The 23,654-nt window shown below is 49.2% G+C and overlaps 1 protein-coding gene across 1 annotated transcript; it reads left to right on the forward strand.

Annotated features, from left to right (window-relative positions):
• Nucleotides 1-708: 708 nt before the first annotated feature.
• LOC134201701 (uncharacterized) lies at nucleotides 709-23,645 on the forward strand. The gene is made up of 3 exons (XM_062676946.1): nucleotides 709-1,155; nucleotides 1,655-1,845; nucleotides 23,571-23,645. Exons 1-3 carry the CDS (start codon nucleotides 735-737, stop codon nucleotides 23,643-23,645), a joined length of 687 nt encoding a protein of 228 aa, XP_062532930.1. The 5' UTR covers nucleotides 709-734.
• The last annotated feature ends 9 nt before the right edge of the window (nucleotides 23,646-23,654 follow it).

Below are 23,654 nucleotides of genomic sequence, written 5' to 3' on the forward strand. Positions count from 1 at the left end.
GGGCGGGGCGCGGCGCGAGCAGGGGCTGGGGTGCCGGTGGTTTCCCTGCCAGCGTGAGCGGCAGCGGTTTTGCCCACGCGGAGACGGTGGGCACCGGTGCCGGCACGAAGGCAGGCTTCGGCGCACGGGGCGCCGAAGTCTTTGGGCCGACGGTTTTTGGAGGCGCGTTGGCCAGACGCTTCCGCGGGGCCTTGGGGCATCCGCGGTAGTTGGCTGTGTGGCCCTGCTTTTGGCAGAGCACACAGCTCGGAGGTTCGGTCGCGGTCTCTTTGACCCGCGAACAGTCGGCTGTCGCGTGGTCACCGAGGCACTTTACGCACCGCGGACGCGCGTGGCAGTTGCGCGCGGAGTGGCCGTACAGCTGGCAGCGGTGGCACTGCCCGGGAGTGCCTTTTCTATATGGGGCCTCGACGGTGACCCCGGATAAGCCGCAAACGGTGCGGAGGCTTGAGGCAATTCGTTTGCCTTCGGCGGTTGGTTCTAACGCGACGAGAACCATATTATACGCGAATTTGTCGCGCCCGCTGTGCATTCGGTGCACGCTTACAATCGGGTACGCCTGCCCGATGAGGTCCTCCTTGACCAGCTCGACGTCGAGCTCCTTAGGTACTCCGCGTATTACTACGCGGAGCTCGCGATCCTCCTGGAGCGCATAAGTGTGGAAGCTTATGCGCTCCTTTCGGAGGTGGGCTGTCAGCGCCCTGTGATCGTCCGGTGAGGCCGTTTTTATCTGTATGCCGTGCGCGATGTTACGCGCATGGACGACGTTAACGTTTTGTGCCTTACAGGCACGGGATACGCGATCCCACGCGGTCTTATCTTGTAAAATTACCGGCGGCGGCGCGGGAATTTTGCGGACGGACGCGGGTTGGGGTCGCGGCGACGGGGTTGCGCGGCGAGGGGAGTCGGGTGAGACCACGACTTTTGGCCGCGACGCGTTTGCGGCCTTGGATTGTTTTGGCGCCGCGGACGGTTCCACGGCGCGGGCGCGTTTCTTTCCGCGCTTGACGGTTTGGAACCCATCGGAGGTTCCGGGTTCGGGGCTGGCGGCCGACTCGAACTCCATTTCCGACTCGGAGTCGGAGCCGGAGCTCGATGCGCATGACGCGATCGACGCGGGCGCGGGGGTGGGGGGCGACATCGGCGAGTCGCGGAGTACCGGCGCGGGAGGCGACAGCGGAGAGTCTCGGATTATCGCGGCGGCGGCGGACGAATCGTCGGGGTTCGATGCTAGCGTGGCCTTGTAGGCCTCAAAACGGGACATGATGTCCGGGCATATTTGTTGTACGAATTGCGCGAATAGCGCGCTGTTCGCGTTATTCATGGTTGTTCTGTGCCCGGGGGGGGCGTCCCCGGGACTTAAGGCACACTCGCCGAAAGGCGAGTCCCCTGAGTAGGAGTTCACCCCTTGTGCTTTACCAGCAACAAAGGGGGGGAGTGCCTTTGCCGTGAAAACGGCAGTTGGCTGGGGATTGGGGTGGAGTTTGGAAGGTGGGGACCCCACTGGGTTGTGAGTGCCACAACAAGCGGTGATCGCAGCGGGGTTTTTAGTCTTTAAAAAGACTGTTTTGCTCGCCGAATAATATAAATAAATTTAATAATATGAGATGAGTGAAATGATAGTGAAGTTGGCGTTTCGAATGCACAACTCAAGTACAAACTGTTTTCACAACTCAAGGTCGCGACGCCAGCGACAGCGCGTCAAGAATGCACAACAATGCCGCGATCGGTGCGACAACGACAATGTTGGACAACTCGAGACTCACGTTCGCGACGGCAGCGACAATAATTTGCAAAAACGCGTCCGGACCGAACGGCGATGCAATCGGAACTCCCGAAATACTAGTTAAAGGGCCCGCGCTTGGGCTGCCAGTTTAATGTTAGGTGCCCGACTGGCATGAGACTCGGTTTGTCAGTTCCGGTATCGACCGGGGACGCGTGTATTCCGCTTCAAAGTCTGGCGCGCACTAATTGGGGGTGCGAATGATGCAACAGATGCGTGGGCGCGGGTAGCGCGGGGTGAGTCTTCGCGGCACGGACCTGAGTCACATTCCCTTTGGCTGCTGTTGCCCCGCGAAACGGAACGCTGCGTTACAGTGTAATAATAATCAACATCAACTTTTACAAATTTAAACCGAATTAAATTTTGTTTCAAATGTGAAGGGTAGATGACGCTGTTCTTAATTATTTCAGAATTTAAAATTAAAATCTGAAAGCCTTGAAACATCAATCCGCATAAATGTAATTTAAAAACTACAGTAAGAGGCTTAAATAAAAAGCTGAACTTAACTCAGCCTTAATTAGAATTTTCTTCGGAATTCAGTAGTAAAGTTCAAGTTATTTTGATGAAATCAAAACCGAAATATTCATAGCATCTTAAACAATCACCTACGAATAAATATTAGTTATTATATTATTTATTATTCGTAGACAATCACAACGGTTTTATAGTTTTGGGAAGGGATTTTTTGTAACGCCATCTCGTATAGTATTTCGGTATTACATTACAAAACAAAATTGTTTCTCCAACAGTAACAACAGTACTTGCTTCGGCAGTACTTAAACTAAAATACTAACAGTAACAACATTAACGTTATTTTATGTATAAACCGTTCAATAAGAACTGCAAACTATCCCCTTGAAGCTACAGTTTATGTAGGAATAATGACTTTTTGGCGGGAACGCGAGGTGTGAAGTTGTGTGATTTGTTTTAATTTGTCTATTTAGTGTTTCTTCGGGTTTAAATGTGTAATAATAGTGGTTTATTAACTGTTTAATATCTGTGAAAGTGCACAAATGTGGGAAAATGAAACAAAGCCGCTGTACGTAACTTCTCGGTTTCCTCCAAAAAGTCCACTGAGATCTTAGTAAATGACCACCACCATTTTACTGAGATTATATTTCATTCCATATCATCTCATCTCATTTCATTTCATCCCATTTGATTAATGTCTCAAATTAATCATCTTCATTTCATTTCACTCCATAATATCATTTTTCATAAAAATATGAATATAAATTAAAATAAGACATGACTTAAAGGTCTCAGTTACCAGGTCATAAAATCCATTACAAATAGGAATAATTCCAGCGCCCTGGCGGCCGTAGATTACCATTCTCGAATATTTATAGTCTGTGGCATGTCACTTTTAACATCGAAAAAAGTCAGGATCGAAATTTTTGAGCGAGCCATAGTTTGTGGTGATAAAATTAATAATTTCAAGTAGATTAATTGTTGTAATTGATATAACTAGTTAATATTAGTAAAATAAAGTTGTGAGTGATTGATATAATATACAATTTAGGAACCAGAAGTACCGTAGAATTAAATAAAATTTCGCAACCTCAAAAAACTGTTCTGCTCACAGTAAACACAGTCGGTAGTCTGGCGCTCCGTTTACAACGGGATTTTTGAACGGAACTTGGCGCCAGATTCTACCGAATCTGTGGATCTCTCTGAACGTTGTCACGCTTCTCGTGAAATATACGCAGTTATTGTGAAGTTCTGGTGAAGTTTTGTTTCGGAAGCCCAAACATGAGTCATCGTCAACAAAGCAATAACCGTGACGTCAGCAATGCTGACGTCACACTTTTTAAAAACGTTCCATCTGTATCTCCCTCGACATATACATGAATAATATTTTATATAATTTTCTAATTCTAATTTTTCTAATTCTAATTTTGAATGTTTTATACAAGTTTAAACATACATTGTAATGTTAATTTTAATACTAATTCCTAACTTTAATTTCATAAATATTATTAAGAACGAATTTTCAATATTTTCTGTTTTATTTTCTATTTTCAATTTCATGATTTAATAATTTTTGTAATGACTCCTCAAATTTTATATTATTTTCATTTAACTACGCTTCATCTTATTGAGGATGAAGCTTCGTCAAAAAGGGGGAGCTGTTACACACTACTCTACAAAGCAGCTTTGCCCTAATCAGCTCTTTTACGAGCTCACTGTGTTTTTCCATTAGAGTCATCATTTTTAGCTTTCTTGTAAAATCAAATCGTATAGAAAGTCAGTTAGAATCTGGAAGCCGTCGCGAGCATACTATTGTTGAGAAGTCAACAATAGTGTTGTAAAATTGTGAAGTCTAATAAAGGACAGTTTAGTTGTGAAAAGTTTTTGTGTTTTTTTTTTAAAAGAAGTTTGAGAAAGGCCGTGTAACAGCCCCCTGAGGCGGCGCTCTCCGGGCCCCGTGAAACAACAGGGCCTGGGATTTATCGAGCGCCACCTCCAGACCCAGCCTTCGGATCCTGCCGATGACGAAGGCCACCCCCGCGCAGGAAAGACAAGCAGACTCTTGCAAGTCCCTCCCCCGGGCCACGACCAAAGTGTCGTCCGCGTAACAAACTACGCTCAGACCCGGAAGAGGAGCACTTAGGGCGCTACGCAGGACCCAGTCGTAGCCGATGTTCCACAAGAGAGGGCCAAGGACCGACCCCTGTGGAACACCGCGCTGGACGGGGAAGCGGAGCACCGCCCCACCGTGCCCGGTGCACACGACCGACCTGTCCTCGAGGTAGGACCCGATCAGGCGACGGAGATACGCAGGGACGCCGTGATACTCCAGCGCCCCTGCGATCACCGACCAGGGCAAGGTGTTGAACGCGTTGGCGATGTCAAGGGACACCGCCAGTGCAACCCCGCCCTGGCCGACAGCCTCATCAGAGAGGGCACGCACGCGCATCACCGCGTCGATGGTCGAGCGGCCCTCCCTGAATCCGAACTGTTCCGCTGACAGATTGGGACCCACCCCCGTCCAGATGCTGGACGATGCGGGCGGCCACCACCCGCTCGAGCAATTTTCCCGCCTCGTCCAGCAGCACGATGGGACGATATCCCGCAGGTGAGTCCGCGGGGCGTCCCTTCTTCCTTAGCAGAACAAGTCTGCCCGTCTTCCACTGCTTCGGAAATCGTCCCGACTCGAGGCAGGCTTCATAGAGCTGCACGAGTCGGTCCCCAAGGGCACCGAAGGCCAAATCCCAGACCCGGCCGTGAACACCGTCAGGGCCGGGGGCCGCGTCCTTCCTCCGCATCCTCGACACGGCCGCACGAATCTCCTCCTCCGAGATGCTCGGAGGCACCACCTCAGCAGGGGCATCACCGCTCACGCTACTGCGTGGTGGCGCGCCCATGGAATGAGGCTCGAAGCCCCTCTCCATCCGCGGGAACAGCCCGGAGACAATCTCCCGCAGCTGCTGAGGCTGGAGACGTTCCGTCACCGGGAGCGCCCACGGCCGCAATTTCTTGCGGACCGTTTGGTATGGGCGCCCCCAAGGATCTTGGTCAAGCGTCTCCAGGAGCGTCTTCATGCTTTGAGACTTGGCCTCGTCGATGGCCCGCCGCAGTGCCTCCTGCTTCTGACGGCAGTCGGCATGCAGGCGGGTCGCCACCTCCGCGAAGTCCGCATCGCGAAGGCGGCGACGGCGGTGGCGGGCGCTTCGGCGGTGAGCGCGATCTCGGGCGTCCACCAATACACACCGCCACGCGGAGCGCGACTGCTGACCCGGAGCATCGCAGCATCGCAGACGCGACGCATTGTACCCCGGAACCATTCGGCCTCCAACTCCACGTCCACTAAACGCGCGGGCATCGGCGCCCACGCAAGCACCTTGTTCAGGCGCTTCAGTGCCCATCGCGGGAATGATCGGGGAGCACTACGCGGGAACTCCTCCTCACCGCGGGCGTCTTCGTCCGGCGCGTTCAACAAGGTGGAAACGGAGAGCTCAAATCGGACGAACCGATGGTCCGAGAGCGTCTTCGCCCCCTCGAGAACACGCCAGCCACGGACACGGCGTGCGGCGGACGGAGACGCGAACGACACGTCCACGTGTGATTCCCCGTTCCACCGCACGCAGGTCGCGACCGAACCTCTGTTCAGAAGACAGAGGCCGGTCGCGAAAGCCCACTCCGACAGGAACTCGCCGCGCGAGTCCGTGCGGGGAGAACCCCACGCCGTACATTTAGCGTTGAGGTCCCCCGCCAGTATCACCGGGCGAGACTCGAAGCGATGAACCAACGCCTCGAGCCCGCCCAGGAACCACTCGAACTCAGCGAGACTCCTGTTCGGAGAGAAGTACACCCCGATCATGACGGTTTCGTTGACCCTAACGACGACGTACCCGGATCCCCTGGCCACCATTCCAAGGGGGGGTAACGCCGCAGACTGTCGCATCACGATCGCCACGGAGCCTTTTTTTTTATGATTGAAAGATTACTGGTGGCCCGCAGGCCTTTCTAGCTTCACCAGGACAGGTGGGCGAGCAAAGGCTCAGCCAGGAGGGGTGGGATTTGCTAACAACTGCTCGAGCGCCTCCGAAGGAGACCTAACAACTCAAGAGCAATTGCTTCGCGAATGAATCTACTACCGGATCGGAATCGCGACCCACTGAGAAGATCCGGCGAGAAACTCAGCGGGCTGATGCATGGGTTAGGTTGCACGTCGACCTCTTTGTCGAGTTCGACGAGTACGGTTACCGGGGTTCCTCAGCGTGCTCCTAGTGTTAGAGCTAAAGGTATCTAATGCAAGAGTTATTGGATCTGATGGATCCGTAAGGACGTGTCTAGGGCGACGACGGTGACTTGCTCCTGCGTGATCAGGATTCGGGAAGTAATCAGCGGCGGCAACGATAAGGCGATTATCATGACGCATAGCCTTATCGAAGTAACGTTCCGACACTGACTTCATGTGTTTGCGGATCGATTCGAGGCCCAGGTCGTCGTGTAGGTCGACGTTCCTCACGAACCACGGAGCCCCGACAGCTAACCTGCAAAAGCGGGATTGTAGGGATTGGAGGGTGTCTATGTGTGTGCGGGCCGCGTGAGCGAACACCACACTCGCGTAAGTCATGACGGGCCTTATGCAAGTTTTGTAAAGTGTCACCTTGTTCCGAAGGGACATTTTACTCCGCTTACAGATCATGGGATAGAGTCTGCCGAGAATAAATGCGGCACGGTCACGGACTGTTTTTATATGCGGGCGAAATGTCATGGATGCATCCAGAGTGACTCCCAGGTACTTGACCTTCCTGGTCCAGGGTATAGGTTGGCCGAAGAGGGTGATCGGGGGTGTGATATTTCTCCTCCTAATGCGAGAGGAAATAAGCGGTGAGTTTCCCCTTTGAAATAACACTGCTGTGCTTTTCGCTGGGTTGATGTCTATGCGCCATTTTCGGAACAACTGTCCGAGGGTTAACACTGCACTCTGGAGCTTACTCGCGATTAGGGACTTGTTTCTACTTGAGTAGTAAACGTTGGGGCGTCAGCGAATAAGGCTAGCTGGGTCGGCGGCGACCGGGGAATATCATTGACAAATAAACTAAATAGGAGCGGAGAAAGAACGGAGCCTTGCGGGACTCCAGCCGTGAGTGGTCGCGGGGAGGAGCGGGTTCCCTCTACTCGATATCGAAAAGAGCGGTTAGACAAGAAGTCCCGTATGATGAGCACGAGACTGTCCGGTACGCCCATGTTGAAAAGTTTGAAAATCAAACCGTTGTGCCAGACTTTGTCGAACGCTTTTGCGACGTCGAAGAAGAGGGCTCCCGTGTAGATCGGTTTTGGTCGGTTAAGTCCCACGAGAATGTGCTCCGTGAGGCGGTGCACCTGTTGTACGCATGAGTGATTTGCACGGAATCCGAATTGTTCATCGATGAGAATGCCCTTTGATGAGACGAAGTCTCTGAGGCGTTTGTAGAGCAGACGCTCATACAGTTTGCCCAGAGACACGAGGAGGCGTTATCGGCATACATAAACCCGGTAAACCAAAAAATCATCCGACGAGCTACCGCCCGATTAGCCTCCTCATGTCTCTAGGCAAACTGTATGAGCGTCTGCTCTACAAACGCCTCAGAGACTTCGTCTCATCCAAGGGCATTCTCATCGATGAACAATTCGGATTCCGTACAAATTACTCATGCGTTCAACAGGTGCACCGCCTCACGGAGCACATTCTTGTGGGGCTTAATCGACCAAAACCGTTATACACGGGAGCTCTCTTCTTCGACGTCGCAAAAGCGTTCGACAAAGTCTGGCACAACGGTTTGATTTTCAAACTATTCAACATGGGCGTGCCGGATAGTCTCGTGCTCATCATACGAGACTTCTTGTCGAACCGCTCGTTTCGATATCGAGTCGAGGGAACCCGCTCCTCCCCGCGACCTCTCACAGCTGGAGTCCCGCAAGGCTCTGTCCTCTCACCCCTCCTATTTAGCTTATTCGTCAACGACATTCCCCGGTCGCCGCCGACCCAGTTAGCTTTATTCGCCGACGACACGACTGTTTACTATTCCAGTAGAAACAAGTCCCTAATCACGAAGAAGCTTCAGAGCGCAGCCCTAGCCCTAGGACAGTGGTTCCGAAAATGGCGCATAGACATCAACCCAGCGAAAAGTACTGCGGTGCTATTTCAGAGGGGAAGCTCCACACGGATTTCCTCCCAAATTAGGAGGAGGAATCTCACACCCCCGATTACTCTCTTTAGTCAATCCATACCCTGGGCCAGGAAGGTCAAGTACCTGGGCGTTACCCTGGATGCATCGATGACATTCCGCCCATTCCGATTTGAGCAACCGACGCGCGTGGACGTGCTCATTGTTCGTTCGATCGCCCGACCTCGGTTTGTGGCACATCTGGCGTCCAAGTGTTTTGTCGGAAGTGACTACCGGTGATAATAGATCATTGTTCGTGGCACATCTGTGGCCCAAGTGTTTCTCGGAATTTGTACCTGCGCCTAATTGCAAGGCATTGCCGCCCAGGAACTGTGCAGTGGTTTTATTCACTCTAATTCTATTATATTTATTCTATTCACTAAAATTTCTAAAGTTCCTAGAATCGCTTCGGCCAATTTAGTGTTACCGACGCAGGGGCCTCGCCGCAAGGCGAGCGCGTGTTTAAGTCCCGGGGCAGCCCCCCCTGGGCAGTCCGAAGAAATGGAGTTCTCTCCAACCAACACACTGCTCGCGGAATTCTTAAGCGAGAAATACCCGGCCCTCGAAGCAGAATTTTTAGCTTACAAAGCTAAACGCGCCGTGAACTGTTCTGCCGTGCCCGCCGCGCCCGCCGTTTCCGCCACGCCTGCCATTCCCGCGTCCCCTGCAAGCGCGCGCAAAACTCCCGCGCCGTACACCGCAGCCTCCGTCGCGCCCAGCACACCCGTGTCCCCCATACTCCCGCAAAAAACTCCCGCGTCTACCGCGGCAGCTTCCGTTCTACCTCAGCGATCGTCTGCGGCCTCCGTCGCGTCCGCCGCTCCCGCGCCTTCCTCCTCGTCCTCCGACTCTGACTCGGATATGGAGGTTGACCTCGTTCCCGCCTCATTGACAGATGGATTCACCCTCGTGCAAAAGGGTAAGAAGCGCGCCGCGGAGTCCCGAGCTTCCGCGGCCGCTAAAATAAGCAAAGTCTGGAACGCGTCGCGCCCCCGCCCTCCGACCCCCGTCGCTCCCTGTCCCCGTGCCACGCCGTCGCCGCGCCCGGTGGCACAAACGAGAAATCAGGCCCCTCCTCCGTTGATTCTTCAAGAGAAGGCTGCTTGGGACCGTGTCTCTCTGGCCCTTAAGGCCAAGAACATAAATTTTGCCAGTGCCCGTAACCTCGCGAACGGGATACAGATAAAAGTAGCAACACCCGACGACCATAGACCCCTCTCAAGCTACCTCCGAAAGGAGCGTATAAGTTATCATACGTATACGCTCCAGGAGGAGCTTGAGCTCCGTGCAGTCATACGTGGCATCCTCAAGGAGTTAGATGCCGAGCTCGTAAACGCCGACCTACTCGAACAAGGCCTACCCGTAAACTCCGTGCACCGCATGCACACAGGACGCGGGAGGGAGCCATACAATATGGTTCTCGTCGCCCTCCAGTCTACCCCCGAGGGTAAGCAAATCTTTAACGTCCGAACGGTCTGTAGGCTTTCCGGAATCACCGTGGAAACCCCTCATAAAAAAGGCACTCCGAGCCAGTGCCACAATTGTCAGTTGTACGGGCATTCTTCCCGTAATTGTCACGCGCGCCCTCGATGCGTCAAGTGTTTGGACGATCACTCCACGACTCTTTGCACTCGCGATCAAAAAACCGCGACTGAACCACCTAGCTGCGTCCTGTGCCGAACACAGGGTCACCCCGCGAATTACCGTGGATGCCCCCGAGCCCCTAAAATAAATCGCCGCGTCGCGCGCCAAAACCGCCTCCGAGCTTCCGGCCCTGACATCAAAGCCACGGCACCCTCTGTGCCGAAGGCTAAGCCTGCCTTCGTGCCGGCGCCGGTGCCCAGCGGCTCGGCCTGGGCTAAACCGTTGCCGTACACGAACACGGCTGTAGCTCCCTCCCCCGCGATTCGTCCCGCCCCCACGATACGTCCCTCCCCCGTGATTCGTTCCTCTCCCGCGACCAGCACTCTGACCGCGTCCGACAATCTCGCTCTAGCGATCGACTTTTTTCAGTCGATCAACTTTGAGCGTGTTAATGCTTTGGGTGACGCCATTCGCGCCGCCTCCACTGCACAACACTTCATCGCCGTTGTGCAAGAATACGCTGACGTATACGCGTCGTTAAATACGTACGTCCTCCCCTCACTTCGCCGGTAATCAATGGCGTACATAAGTAGAATAAAGCCCCTATCCGTAACGATAGGATTTTTTAACGCTTACGGTCTCGCAAATCAACGTGATCAGGTTTGTGATTTTTTGCGTGACCATCAAATTGACATCTTTTTGGTGCAGGAGACCCTGCTTAAGCCCGCGCGCCGCGACCCTAAAATCGCGAACTATAACATGGTTAGGAACTACAGGCTCACAGCTCGTGGTGGTGGTACCGTCATTTACTATAGACGAGCCCTGCACTGCGTCCCACTCGACCCCCCCGCGCTTTCTAACATCGAAGCATCAGTATGCCGAATCTCACTGACTGGACACGCGCCGATCGTTATCGCGTCCGTTTATCTTCCACCGGATAAGATCGTTCTAAGCAGTGATATCGAGGCGCTGCTCGGCATGGGAAGCTCTGTCATTCTGGCGGGCGACCTAAATTGTAAACACGTCAGGTGGAACTCACACATCACAACCCCGAATGGCAGGCGGCTTGACGCGTTAGTCGATGATCTCGCCTTCGATATCGTCGCTCCCCTAACCCCGACTCACTACCCGCTAAATATCGCGCATCGCCCGGATATACTCGACATAGCGTTATTAAAAAACGTAACTCTGCGCTTACACTCGATCGAAGTAGTTTCAGAGTTAGATTCAGACCACCGTCCCGTCGTTATGAAGCTCGGTCGCGCTCCCGATTCCGTTCCCGTCACGAGGACTGTGGTGGATTGGCACACGCTGGGCATCAGCCTGGCTGAATCTGATCCACCATCGCTCCCGTTTAGCCCGGACTCTACCCCGTCTCCTCAGGATACCGCTGAAGCCATAGACATCTTAACGTCACACATCACCTCGACATTAGATAGGTCATCGAAGCAAGTTGTAGCGGAGGACTTCCTTCACCGCTTCAAATTGCCCGACGATATTAGGGAACTCCTTAGAGCTAAGAACGCGTCGATCCGCGCCTACGATAGGTATCCTACCGTGGATAATCGTATTCGAATGCGTGCCCTACAACGCGACGTAAAATCTCGCATCGCCGAAGTCCGAGATGCCAGAAGGTCTGATTTCTTAGAAAGACTCGCGCCCTCCCAAAGATCTTACTACCGCTTAACTCGTACTCTCAAATCGGTTACGGTAGTAACTATGCCCCCCCTCGTAGGCCCCTCAGGCCGACTCGCGGCGTTCGATGATGACGAAAAAGCAGAGCTACTGGCCGATACATTGCAAACCCAGTGCACGCCCAGCACTCAATCCGTGGACCCTGTTCATGTAGAATTAGTAGACAGTGAGGTAGAACGCAGAGCCTCCTTGCCACCCTCGGATGCGTTACCACCCGTCACCCCGATGGAAGTTAAAGACTTGATCAAAGACCTACGTCCTCGCAAGGCTCCCGGTTCCGACGGTATATCTAACCGCGTTATTAAACTTCTACCCGTCCAACTCATCGTGATGTTGGCATCTATTTTCAATGCCGCTATGGCGAACTGTATCTTTCCCGCGGTGTGGAAAGAAGCGGACGTTATCGGCATACATAAACCCGGTAAACCAAAAAATCATCCGACGAGCTACCGCCCGATTAGCCTCCTCATGTCTCTAGGCAAACTGTATGAGCGTCTGCTCTACATACGCCTCAGAGACTTCGTCTCATCCAAGGGCATTCTCATCGATGAACAATTCGGATTCCGTACAAATCACTCATGCGTTCAACAGGTGCACCGCCTCACGGAGCACATTCTTGTGGGGCTTAATCGACCAAAACCGTTATACACGGGAGCTCTCTTCTTCGACGTCGCAAAAGCGTTCGACAAAGTCTGGCACAATGGTTTGATTTTCAAACTATTCAACATGGGCGTGCCGGATAGTCTCGTGCTCATCATACGGGACTTCTTATCGAACCGCTCTTTTCGATATCGAGTCGAGGGAACCCGCTCCTCCCCACGACCTCTCACAGCTGGAGTCCCGCAAGGCTCTGTCCTCTCACCCCTCCTATTTAGCTTATTCGTCAACGATATTCCCCGGTCGCCGCCGACCCATTTAGCTTTGTTCGCCGACGACACGACTGTTTACTATTCTAGTAGAAATAAGTCCCTAATTGCGAAGAAGCTTCAGAGCGCAGCCCTAGCCCTAGGACAGTGGTTCCGAAAATGGCTCATAGACATCAACCCAGCGAAAAGTACTGCGGTGCTATTTCAGAGGGGAAGCTCCACACGGATTTCCTCCCGGATTAGGAGGAGGAATCTCACACCCCCGATTACTCTCTTTAGACAACCCATACCCTGGGCCAGGAAGGTCAAGTACCTGGGCGTTACCCTGGACGCATCGATGACATTCCGCCCACATATAAAATCAGTCTGTGACCGTGCCGCGTTTATTCTCGGTAGACTCTACCCCATGATCTGTAAGCGGAGTAAAATGTCCCTTCGGAACAAGGTGACACTTTACAAAACTTGCATAAGGCCCGTCATGACTTACGCGAGTGTGGTGTTCGCTCACGCGGCCCGCACACACATAGACACCCTCCAATCCCTACAATCCCGCTTTTGCAGGTTAGCTGTCGGGGCTCCGTGGTTCGTGAGGAACGTTGACCTACACGACGACCTGGGCCTCGAATCAATTCGGAAATACATGAAGTCAGCGTCGGAACGATACTTCGATAAGGCTATGCGTCATGATAATCGCCTTATCGTTGCCGCCGCTGACTACTCCCCGAATCCTGATCATGCAGGAGCCAGTCACCGTCGACGCCCTAGACACGTCCTTACGGATCCATCAGATCCAATAACCTTTGCATTAGATGCCTTCAGCTCTAATACTAAGAGCAGGCTTAGGGACGCCGGTAACCGTACTCGTCGAACTCGACAAAGAGGTCGACGTGCAACCTAACTCATGCATCAGCCCGCTGAGTTTCTCGCCGGATCTTCTCAGCGGGTCGCGATTCCGATCCGGTAGTAGATTCATTTGCGAAGCAGCTACTCTTGAGTTGTTAGGTCTCCTTCGGAGGCGCTCGGGCAGTTGTTAGCAAATCCCGCCCCTCTTGGCTGAGCCTTTGCTCGCCCACCTATCCTGGTGAAACTGGAAAGGCCTTCGGGCCACCAGTAAACTTTCAATCATAAAAAAAAAAAAAAAAAAAAAAAGACATTCCGCCCGCATATAAAATCAGTCCGTGACCGTGCCGCGTTTATTCTCGGTAGACTCTACCCCATGATCTGTAAGCGGAGTAAAATGTCCCTTCCGAACAAGGTGACACTTTACAAAACTTGCATAAGGCCCGTCATGACTTACGCGAGTGTGGTGTTCGCTCACGCGGCCCGCACACACATAGACACCCTCCAATCTCTACAATCCCGCTTTTGCAGGTTAGCCGTCGGAGCTCCGTGGTTCGTGAGGAACGTTGACCTACACGACGACCTGGGCCTCGAATCTATCCAGAAATACATGAAGTCAGCGTCGGAACGGTACTTCGATAAGGCTATGCGTCATGATAATCGCCTTATCATTGCCGCCGCTGACTACTCCCCGAATCCTGATCACGCAGGAGCCAGTCACCGTCGACGCCCTAGACACATCCTTACGGATCCATCAGATCCAATAACCTTTGCATTAGACGCCTTCAGCTCTAACACTAGGAGCAGGCTTAGGGACCACGGTAACCGAACTCGTCGAACTCGACAAAGAGTTCGCCGTGCAACCTAACCCATGAATCAGCTCGCTGAGTTTCTCGCCGGATCTTCTCAGCGGGTCGCGATTCCGATCCGGTAGTAGATTCATTCGCGAAGCAGCTGCTCTTGAGCTGTTAGGTCTCCTTTGGAGGCGCTCGGGTAGCTGTTAGCAAATCCCATCCCTCCTGGCTGAGCCTTTGCTCGCCCACCTGTCCTGGTGAAACTGGAAAGGCCTCCGGGCCACCAGTAATTCTTCAATCATAAAAAAAAAAAAGGGGAAGCTCCACACGGATTTCCTCCCGGATTAGGAGGAGAAATATCACACCCCCGATCACCCTCTTCGGCCAACCTATACCCTGGGCTAGGAAGGTCAAGTACCTGGGAGTCACCCTGGATGCATCCATGACATTCCGCCCGCATATAAAAACAGTCCGCGATCGTGCCGCATTTATTCTCGGCAGACTCTATTCCATGATCTGTAAGCGGAGTAAAATGTCCCTTCGGAACAAGGTGACACTTTACAAAACTTGCATAAGGCCCGTCATGACTTACGCGAGTGTGGTGTTCGCTCACGCGGCCCGCACACACATAGACACCCTCCAATCCCTACAATCCCGCTTTTGCAGGTTAGCCGTCGGGGCTCCGTGGTTCGTGAGGAACGTCGACCTACACGACGACCTTGCGCAAAATTACACAAGTCCCAAAAATGTTTCAACAAGAAGCGCACACACGAACGCCACGCACAAAAAAGAGGCAAAGGCGCAGCAAGGGATCGTTTTTATAGTTTTAGCGCTGGCTCTCGGTCGGGGGTTGCCTGGACTCGGTAACAATATATACAGTCAAACCTGGGTAAGTGAGAACTGGATAAGTGATAAAACTCCATAAGTGAGAGTAATAGACAGGACCCGTTATTTTAAACTCCCAAAACCTCTATTAGCGAGAAACAGAGACCTTTGTAAGAGAGAGTCGTTTTTCCCTCATGGACCTCCGTAAGTGAGACTGCTACTTATCTATACCTCTATAAGCGACAGTCGAGCTTTATTTATTTATATTATTTAGGAGGAACAAATGACAAAATAAATTACAAATTTGACATCTGCTATTTTATAACTCATTATTAACTTTCGTGGAACTTCCTACCGTTGTTTTTGTATTGTTTTCTCGTCAATGTTGAACCTATTCTATTTCGTGGAACTAAATAGGTAACGTTGTTATTTTATCGCATTCTTTCACGTGTGCCTGTGTACCGTCCTGTTTGTCGGGCTTGCTCAGTTTATCGTTAATCAATTGCGGAGGAAAGTTCTGTTCTGCATCATGTCAAAACGTAAAATTAAAGTACTGTCATTAAGTGATAAACTTAAAAAAGTGAATGCGTTTGAATCCGGCAAATCGCGAAATGAAATTCAGAGGGTGCATTAGCGAGAAACTCGGGTTAGTGAGAAACCTCTTTAAGCGAGAATGAGATTGTGCTCCCTTTAACTCTCGCTTATCCAGGCTTGACTGTAATCTGAATCGGCTCCAACGATTATCATAAAATTTAGTATACAGGGGATTTCGGGGGCGATAAATCGATCTAGCTACGATTTATTTTCAGAAAATGTTATTTTATTCGTGTTTTCGGTTTGAAGGGTGGGGCAGCCGTTGTAACTATACTGAGATTTTAGAACTTATATCTGAAGGTGGGTGGCACATTTACGTTGCAGATGTCCATGGGCTCCAGTAACCACTTAACACCAGGTGGGCTGTGAGCTCGTCCACCCATTTAAGCAATAAAAAAAAACACAACAAGAAAAAAATAAAAAAAGCCGAGCAAAGCTCGGTCATCATCTAGTATACATTATAATTCTAATTATACTTTTACTTATATACCCCTGTAATGTTTACACTGCTTAAAATCAGTAAAAGACAAATATTAAACAAATTAAACGTATATAATACACGACATACATAAATACACAATGCATGTAAATTGAAACGAAATTTAAAAAAAAATATCATTATTATAACGAATTATTAAAACTATCCCAGTTCAAGGTGTATAATTTTAATGATATCGGTGTCAGGTATAGTTCGTTGGTGCTATATCGACTGACTGTTTCTCGAAGCTTCGTGGTCGGCCGGCGTCGTCTCTGCCGCTCCGCCCGCATCCATGCCCCTCCAAGACTCACGAGTAGAACAAAATAGGGATGCGCGCGTTATATTATTTATCAATCGCAACCTATCAAATAATCTCGTTTGCGCTTAAAGCCAAGTATATAATATATATTAATTAACATATTTTAAATTAAGAGTTTAAATCAATATCAAGGTTTGCTTCGATTATAAATGTTGTCTAGTTTTTTAATTCTTTTTATTTATTAATTTCAGGCTTTATAAGCCTCGTGACCATCACAACATAAGTTCCAATGTTTTCAGTTTTCTATTACGTATCCAAGCGTTTATAACAAAATGCGAGCGAATGTTGAAACTGTTGAAAGATCAAGGTTGTAGCTCGTTTCAATAATATTATATAACTTTAAGCTCAAAGCTTAAGCTTTTCTTTCTTTGCTATATAGCAAAGAAAATGATTTTTTTTTTTATTGCTTAGATGGGTGGACGAGCTCACAGCCCACCTGGTGTTAAGTGGTTACTAGAGCCCATAGACATCTACAACGTAAACGCGCCACCCACCTCGAGATATAAGTTCTAAGCTCTCAGTATAATTACAACGGCTACCCCACCCTTCGAACCGAAACGCATTACTGCTTCACGGCGGAAAAAGGCGGGGTGGTGGTACCTACCCGTGCGGACTCCCAAGAAGTCCTACCACCAGTGATTACGCAAATTATAATTTTGCGGGTTTGATTTTTATTACACGATGTTATTCCTTCACCGTGGAAGTCAATCGCCGCCACGACTGATGGATTCACAGTAGTCCAAAAAGGTAAAAAGCGCGCTGCGGAGGCCCGAGCTCCCGCGGCCGCTAAAGTAAGCAAAGCCGCGAACGCGTCGCTTCCCCGCCCTCCAACCCCCGTCGCTCCCGCTGTCCGTGCAACACCGTCGCCGCGTCCAGTGGCACAATCTAAAACTCAGACCCCTCCCCCGGTAATCCTTCAAGAGAAGGCAGCTTGGGACCGAGTTTCCCTGGCCCTTAAGGCCAAAAATATTAATGTTGTCAGCGCCCGTAATCTCGCCAACGGGATTCAAATAAAAGTAACGACACCCGACGACCATAGGGCCCTCTCAAGTTACCTCCGAAAGGAGCGTATAAGCTTCCACACTTATACGTTCCAGGAGGAGCGCGAACTCCGCGTTGTCATACGTGGAATCCCGAAGGAGCTAGATGCCGATCTCGTCAAGGCTGATCTGATAGAACAAGGCCTACCAGTAAATTCCGTGCACCGCATGCACACCGGCCGCGGTAGGGAGCCATACAATATGGTTCTAGTCGCCCTCCAGCCTACCTCCGAGGGTAAGCACATTTTTAACATACGGACCTTGTGTAAGCTCTCCGGTATCGCCGTCGAAGTTCCCCATAAAAAAGGCACTCCTAGTCAGTGCCATAACTGCCAACTGTACGGGCACTTTTCCCGTAACTGTCACGCGTGCCCCCGATGTGTTAAGTGTTTGGGCGATCACGCCACGGCCCTCTGCGCTCGCGAACAAAAAACCGCGACGGAACCACCTAGCTGCTTCCTGTGTCGAACACAGGGTCACCCCGCGAACTACCGTGGATGCCCCCGAGCTCCAAAAATAAATCGCCGCGTCGCCCGCCAAAACCGCCTCCGAGCTTCCCGCCCAGACATCAAAGCCTCAGCACCCTCTGTGCCGAAGGCTAAGCCTGCCTTCGTGCCGGCGCCGGTGCCCAGCGGCTCGGCCTGGGCTAAACCGTTGCCGTACACGAACACGGCTGCAGCTCCTCCCTCCGCGATTCGTCCCGCCCCCGCGATACGTCGCTCCCCCGCGATTCGTTCCTCCCCCGCGACCAGCACTCCGACCGCGTCCGATAATCTCGCTCTAGCGATCGACTTTTTTCAGTCGATCAACTTTGAGCGTGTTAACACCTTGGGTGACGCCATTCGCGCCGCCTCCACTGCACAACATTTCATCGCCGTTGTGCAGGAATACGCTGACGTATACGCGTCGTTAAATACGTACGTCCTCCCCTCACTCCGCCGGTAATCAATGGCGTACATTAGTAGAATAAAGCCCCTATCCGTAACGATAGGATTTTTTAACGCTTACGGTCTCGCAAATCAACATGATCAGGTTTCTGACTTTTTGCGTGACCATCAAATTGATATATTTTTAGTGCAGGAGACCCTACTTAAGCCCGCGCGCCGTGACCCTAAAATCGCGAACTATAACATGGTCAGGAACGACAGGCTCTCTGCTCGTGGTGGTGGTACCGTCTTTTACTATAGAAGAGCCCTGCATTGCGTCCCGCTCGATCCTCCCGCGCTCGCTAATATCGAAGCATCAGTGTGCCGAATCTCACTGACGGGACACGCGCCGATCGTTATCGCGTCCGTTTATCTTCCACCGGATAAGATCGTTCTAAGCAGTGATATCGAGGCGTTGCTCGGCATGGGAAGCTCTGTCATTCTGGCGGGCGACCTAAATTGTAAACACATCAGGTGGAACTCACACACCACAACCCCGAATAGCCGGCGGCTTGACGCGTTAGTTGATGATCTCGCCTTCGATATCGTCGCTCCGCTAACCCCAACTCACTACCCGCTAAATATCGCGCATCGCCCGGATATACTCGACATAGCGTTATTAAAAAACGTAACTCTGCGCTTACACTCGATCGAAGTAGTTTCAGAGTTAGATTCAGACCACCGTCCCGTCGTTATGAAACTCGGTCGCGCTCCCGATTCCGTTCCCGTCACGAGGACTGTGGTGGATTTGCACACGCTGGGCATCAGCCTGGCTGAATCTGATCCACCATCGTTCCCGTTTAGCCCGGACTCTACCCCGTCTCCTCAGGATACCGCTGAAGCCATAGACATCTTAACGTCACACATCACCTCGACATTAGATAGGTCATCGAAACAAGTTGTAGCGGAGGACTTCCTTCGCCGCTTCAAATTGTCCGACGATATTAGGCAGCTCCTAAGAGCTGAGAACGCCTCAATACACGCCTACGACAGGTATCCTACCGCGGAAAATCGTATTCGAATGCGTGCCCTACATAGCGACGTAAAGTCTCGCATCGCCGAAGTCCGAGATGCCAGATGGTCTGATTTCTTAGAAGGACTCGCGCCCTCACAAAGGTCTTACTACCGCTTAGCTCGTACTCTCAAATCGGATACGGTAGTAACTATGCCCCCCCCTCGTAGGCCCCTCAGGCCGACTCGCGGCGTTCGATGATGACGAAAAAGCAGAGCTGCTGGCCGATACATTGCAAACCCAGTGCACGCCCAGCACTCAATCCGTGTACCCTGTTCATGTAGAATTAGTAGACAGTGAGGTAGAACGCAGAGCCTCCTTGCCACACTCGGATGCGTTACCACCCGTCACCCCGATGGAAGTTAAAGACTTGATCAAAGACCTACGTCCTCGCAAGGCTCCCGGTTCCGACGGTATATCTAACCGCGTTATTAAACTTCTACCCGTCCAACTCATCGTGATGTTGGCATCTATTTTCAATGCCGCTATGGCGAACTGTGTCTTTCCCGCGGTGTGGAAAGAAGCGGACGTTATCGGCATACATAAACCCGGTAAACCAAAAAATCATCCGACGAGCTACCGCCCGATTAGCCTCCTCATGTCTCTAGGCAAACTGTATGAGCGTCTGCTCTACAAAGGCCTCAGAGACTTCGTCTCATCCAAGGGCATTCTCATCGATGAACAATTCGGATTCCGTACAAATCACTCATGCGTACAACAGGTGCACCGCCTCACGGAGCACATTCTTGTGGGGCTTAATCGACCAAAATCGTTATACACGGGAGCTCTCTTCTTCGACGTCGCAAAAGCGTTCGACAAAGTCTGGCACAACGGTTTAATTTTCAAACTATTCAACATGGGTGTGCCGGATAGTCTCGTGCTCATCATACGGGACTTCTTGTCGAACCGCTCTTTTCGATATCGAGTCGAGGGAACCCGCTCCTCCCCACGACCTCTCACAGCTGGAGTCCCGCAAGGCTCTGTCCTCTCACCCCTCCTATTTAGCTTATTCGTTAACGATATTCCCCGGTCGCCGCCGACCCATTTAGCTTTATTCGCCGACGACACGACTGTTTACTATTCCAGTAGAAACAAGTCCCTAATCGCGAAGAAGCTTCAGAGCGCAGCCCTATCCCTAGGACAGTGGTTCTGAAAATGGCGCATAAACATCAACCCAGCGAAAAGTACTGCGGTGCTATTTCAGAGGGGAAGCTCCACACGGATTTCCTCCCGTATTAGGAGGAGGAATCTCACACCCCCGATTACTCTCTTTAGTCAATCCATACCCTGGGCCAGGAAGGTCAAGTACCTGGGCGTTACCCTGGATGCATCGATGACATTCCGCCCGCATATAAAATCAGTCCGTGACCGTGCCGCGTTTATTCTCGGTAGACTCTACCCCATGATCTGTAAGCGGAGTAAAATGTCCCTTCGGAACAAGGTGACACTTTACAAAACTTGCATAAGGCCCGTCATGACTTACGCGAGTGTGGTGTTCGCTCACGCGGCCCGCACACACATAGACACCCTCCAATCTTTACAATCCCGCTTTTGCAGGTTAGCCGTCGGAGCTCCGTGGTTCGTGAGGAACGTTGACCTACACGACGACCTGGGCCTCGAATCTATCCAGAAATACATGAAGTCAGCGTCGGAACGGTACTTCGATAAGGCTATGCGTCATGATAATCGCCTTATCGTAGCCGCCGCTGACTACTCCCCGAATTCTGTGTGGTGTGGTCTGGTCACGATGGATTAGACGAGAGTAAATAATACGTCCATTCAGTTTGAAGGTTCGGTTTATTGTGTAAAATATGTATTTAGTTACAAGACAGTAAGACAGTAGTGCTGAAGAAGCACTTTAAATAAGGCTGTATACATACTTGAATGTTTACACACTACATCATCCCCGTTATTTAAAAAAAAAATGATTAAATGTTTTTTTTTTTTTCTAGTAGTATTTCTATTATATAATTATTATTACACTTAAAATTAATAAACAACTATGGTTCCGGATACAATTTTGTCCTATTCTTATGAACTATGACATTTTTTCCATTAATATTAATTTTAACATTGGGCGCAAGGTCTTCTATCACAATATATGGGCCAGTGTACAAAGTATCCAATTTATTTCCTATCTCATTTTTCAACAATAGTGTATCACCTGATTTGTATACAATGGGATTACTTGACTTATCATAATTTAGTTTTCTACGTTCTTTACTTATAATTAAATTATTTCTTGCATCTTTTTGAGCTTTTTGTAATCTGTATTTAAATTCCAACATATAATTATCGAAACTATACAGTGGTTCTACAATATTACATAAATTATTAGGTAATCTACATACTTGACCAAACACTAACTCATAAGGTGTATATTTAGTCTCTGAATGTACAGTAGTGTTATATGAAAAACACCAATACTGTAACCATGAACTCCAACTTGAAGGATGATTATCTGTTTGTATTCGTAAATAGGCTCCTAACAATTTATGAGTATTTTCTAATGATCCAATACTTTGATGATGGTAAGCAGTCGCAATTGTTTGTTTTATATTTAAAATTTTGCATAAGTCTGACATAACCTTAGAAATAAACTCTGTACCTCTATCACTTGCAATTTCTTTTGGAATTCCGTATCGTAAAATAAAGTTTTCCACAAATGTTTTAGCAACTTCTGTTGTTGTTTTAGTTTTTAAAGGGTATGCTTCAACATATTTACTGAGTTCGCACTGCAATGTTAAAATATAATTGTAGCCTAAATCATCTCTATCTAATGGACCTACAATATCTAAGAAAATTTTCTCAAAAGATGATGATGCTGTAAATGTAATTTTTAATGGTTCCCTATGAATTTTTGTGTATTTTTGTTTTTGACACTTGCTGCATTTTTCTACATAACATCTAACATCTTTTTCTAATGATGGCCAATAATAATATTTCTTAATATTACTTATCATTCTCCGAACTCCTATATGACCACTACTAGGTAATAAATGAAAATCGTTCATTATTACTTTTTTATCGTCATCATCATTTATTCTTTGGACGTCCTTTATAACACATATTCGAAGAAATTCACTCGATTTATTTTTAGCAACATATTTGGTTATACTTTCAATGAGCTCTTTATTTTTACGCGTTTTCATAATTATTAATTCTTCAATATTCAATGTTTTGCAAAATAATGCCATCTCTTTCAATAAATCGTCTCGCGAGTTTACTGATAAAGAAGATGAGCTTGCAAATACATTATTTTTACTTTTACAATACACGAAAGTCCTATTCCTTGAAAAAATTAACGAATCGTCATTATTTTGTAAACTAAGTAATCTGCGCAGATTTCTTTCCGGTAAAATAATTAATTCTACATCCGTATCACATTTCTTGAGTACTTCGGTAACTTTAGGCTGATCAGACCTATTGTCATTCGAAGTCTCAGTACTAGTTGTCAAATCAGTTGATTGCTGATTTTTTCTGAATTGTCCTCTAGCCATCACAATTATGACTTTATTATTCATTTGTTTTAACTCGTCTGAAGTCAAAATAACTCTAGATAGTGCGTCAGCAACTACATTTTCTTTTCCTCTGACATATTCTACTTTAAAGTCGTACTCCTCCAATAAAAGACGAAATTTTGTTAAGCGACTGGATGGATTTGACATGTTAAAAAGATAAAGCAAAGGCCTATGGTCAGTTCTTATTACAAATTTTTTTTCATATAAATATGGCCTAAAATATTTTATTGACCAAACTATTGCCAGAAGTTCCTTTTCAATCGTTGCATAATTTAACTCCGCTTTATTTAAACTCCTACTAGCATATGCGACGGGTTTTCCGTTAGAATTACTTAACACGCTGCCAATAGCAAAACCTGAACTATCTGTTTGTAAAATAAATTCATTTTCTTTAGAAAAATTGGGATAATCTAAGACAGGCGGACTAGATAGCAACTTAGAGTTTCAAAGGCATTCTGACATTCTGTAGTCCATTCAAACTGAACCTTCTTTCTACATAATTTGTTAAGTGGTACAACAATAGCTGCAAAGTTTCGAATAAATTTCCTGTAATAGTTACTAAATGCAACAAAACGCTTGACGTCATCCGCACACGTTGGTGTCGGATAGCTTTCGATTACTCGAATCTTTTCAGGGTCGGGCAATATACCTGAGGATGATATTACATGTCCTAAGTAAAGAATTTGTCGCTTTAGAAACTCACATTTAGACGGATTTA

Source organism: Bombyx mori, chromosome W, assembly GCF_030269925.1.
Source record: "Bombyx mori chromosome W, ASM3026992v2".
NCBI lineage: Eukaryota > Metazoa > Arthropoda > Insecta > Lepidoptera > Bombycidae > Bombyx > Bombyx mori.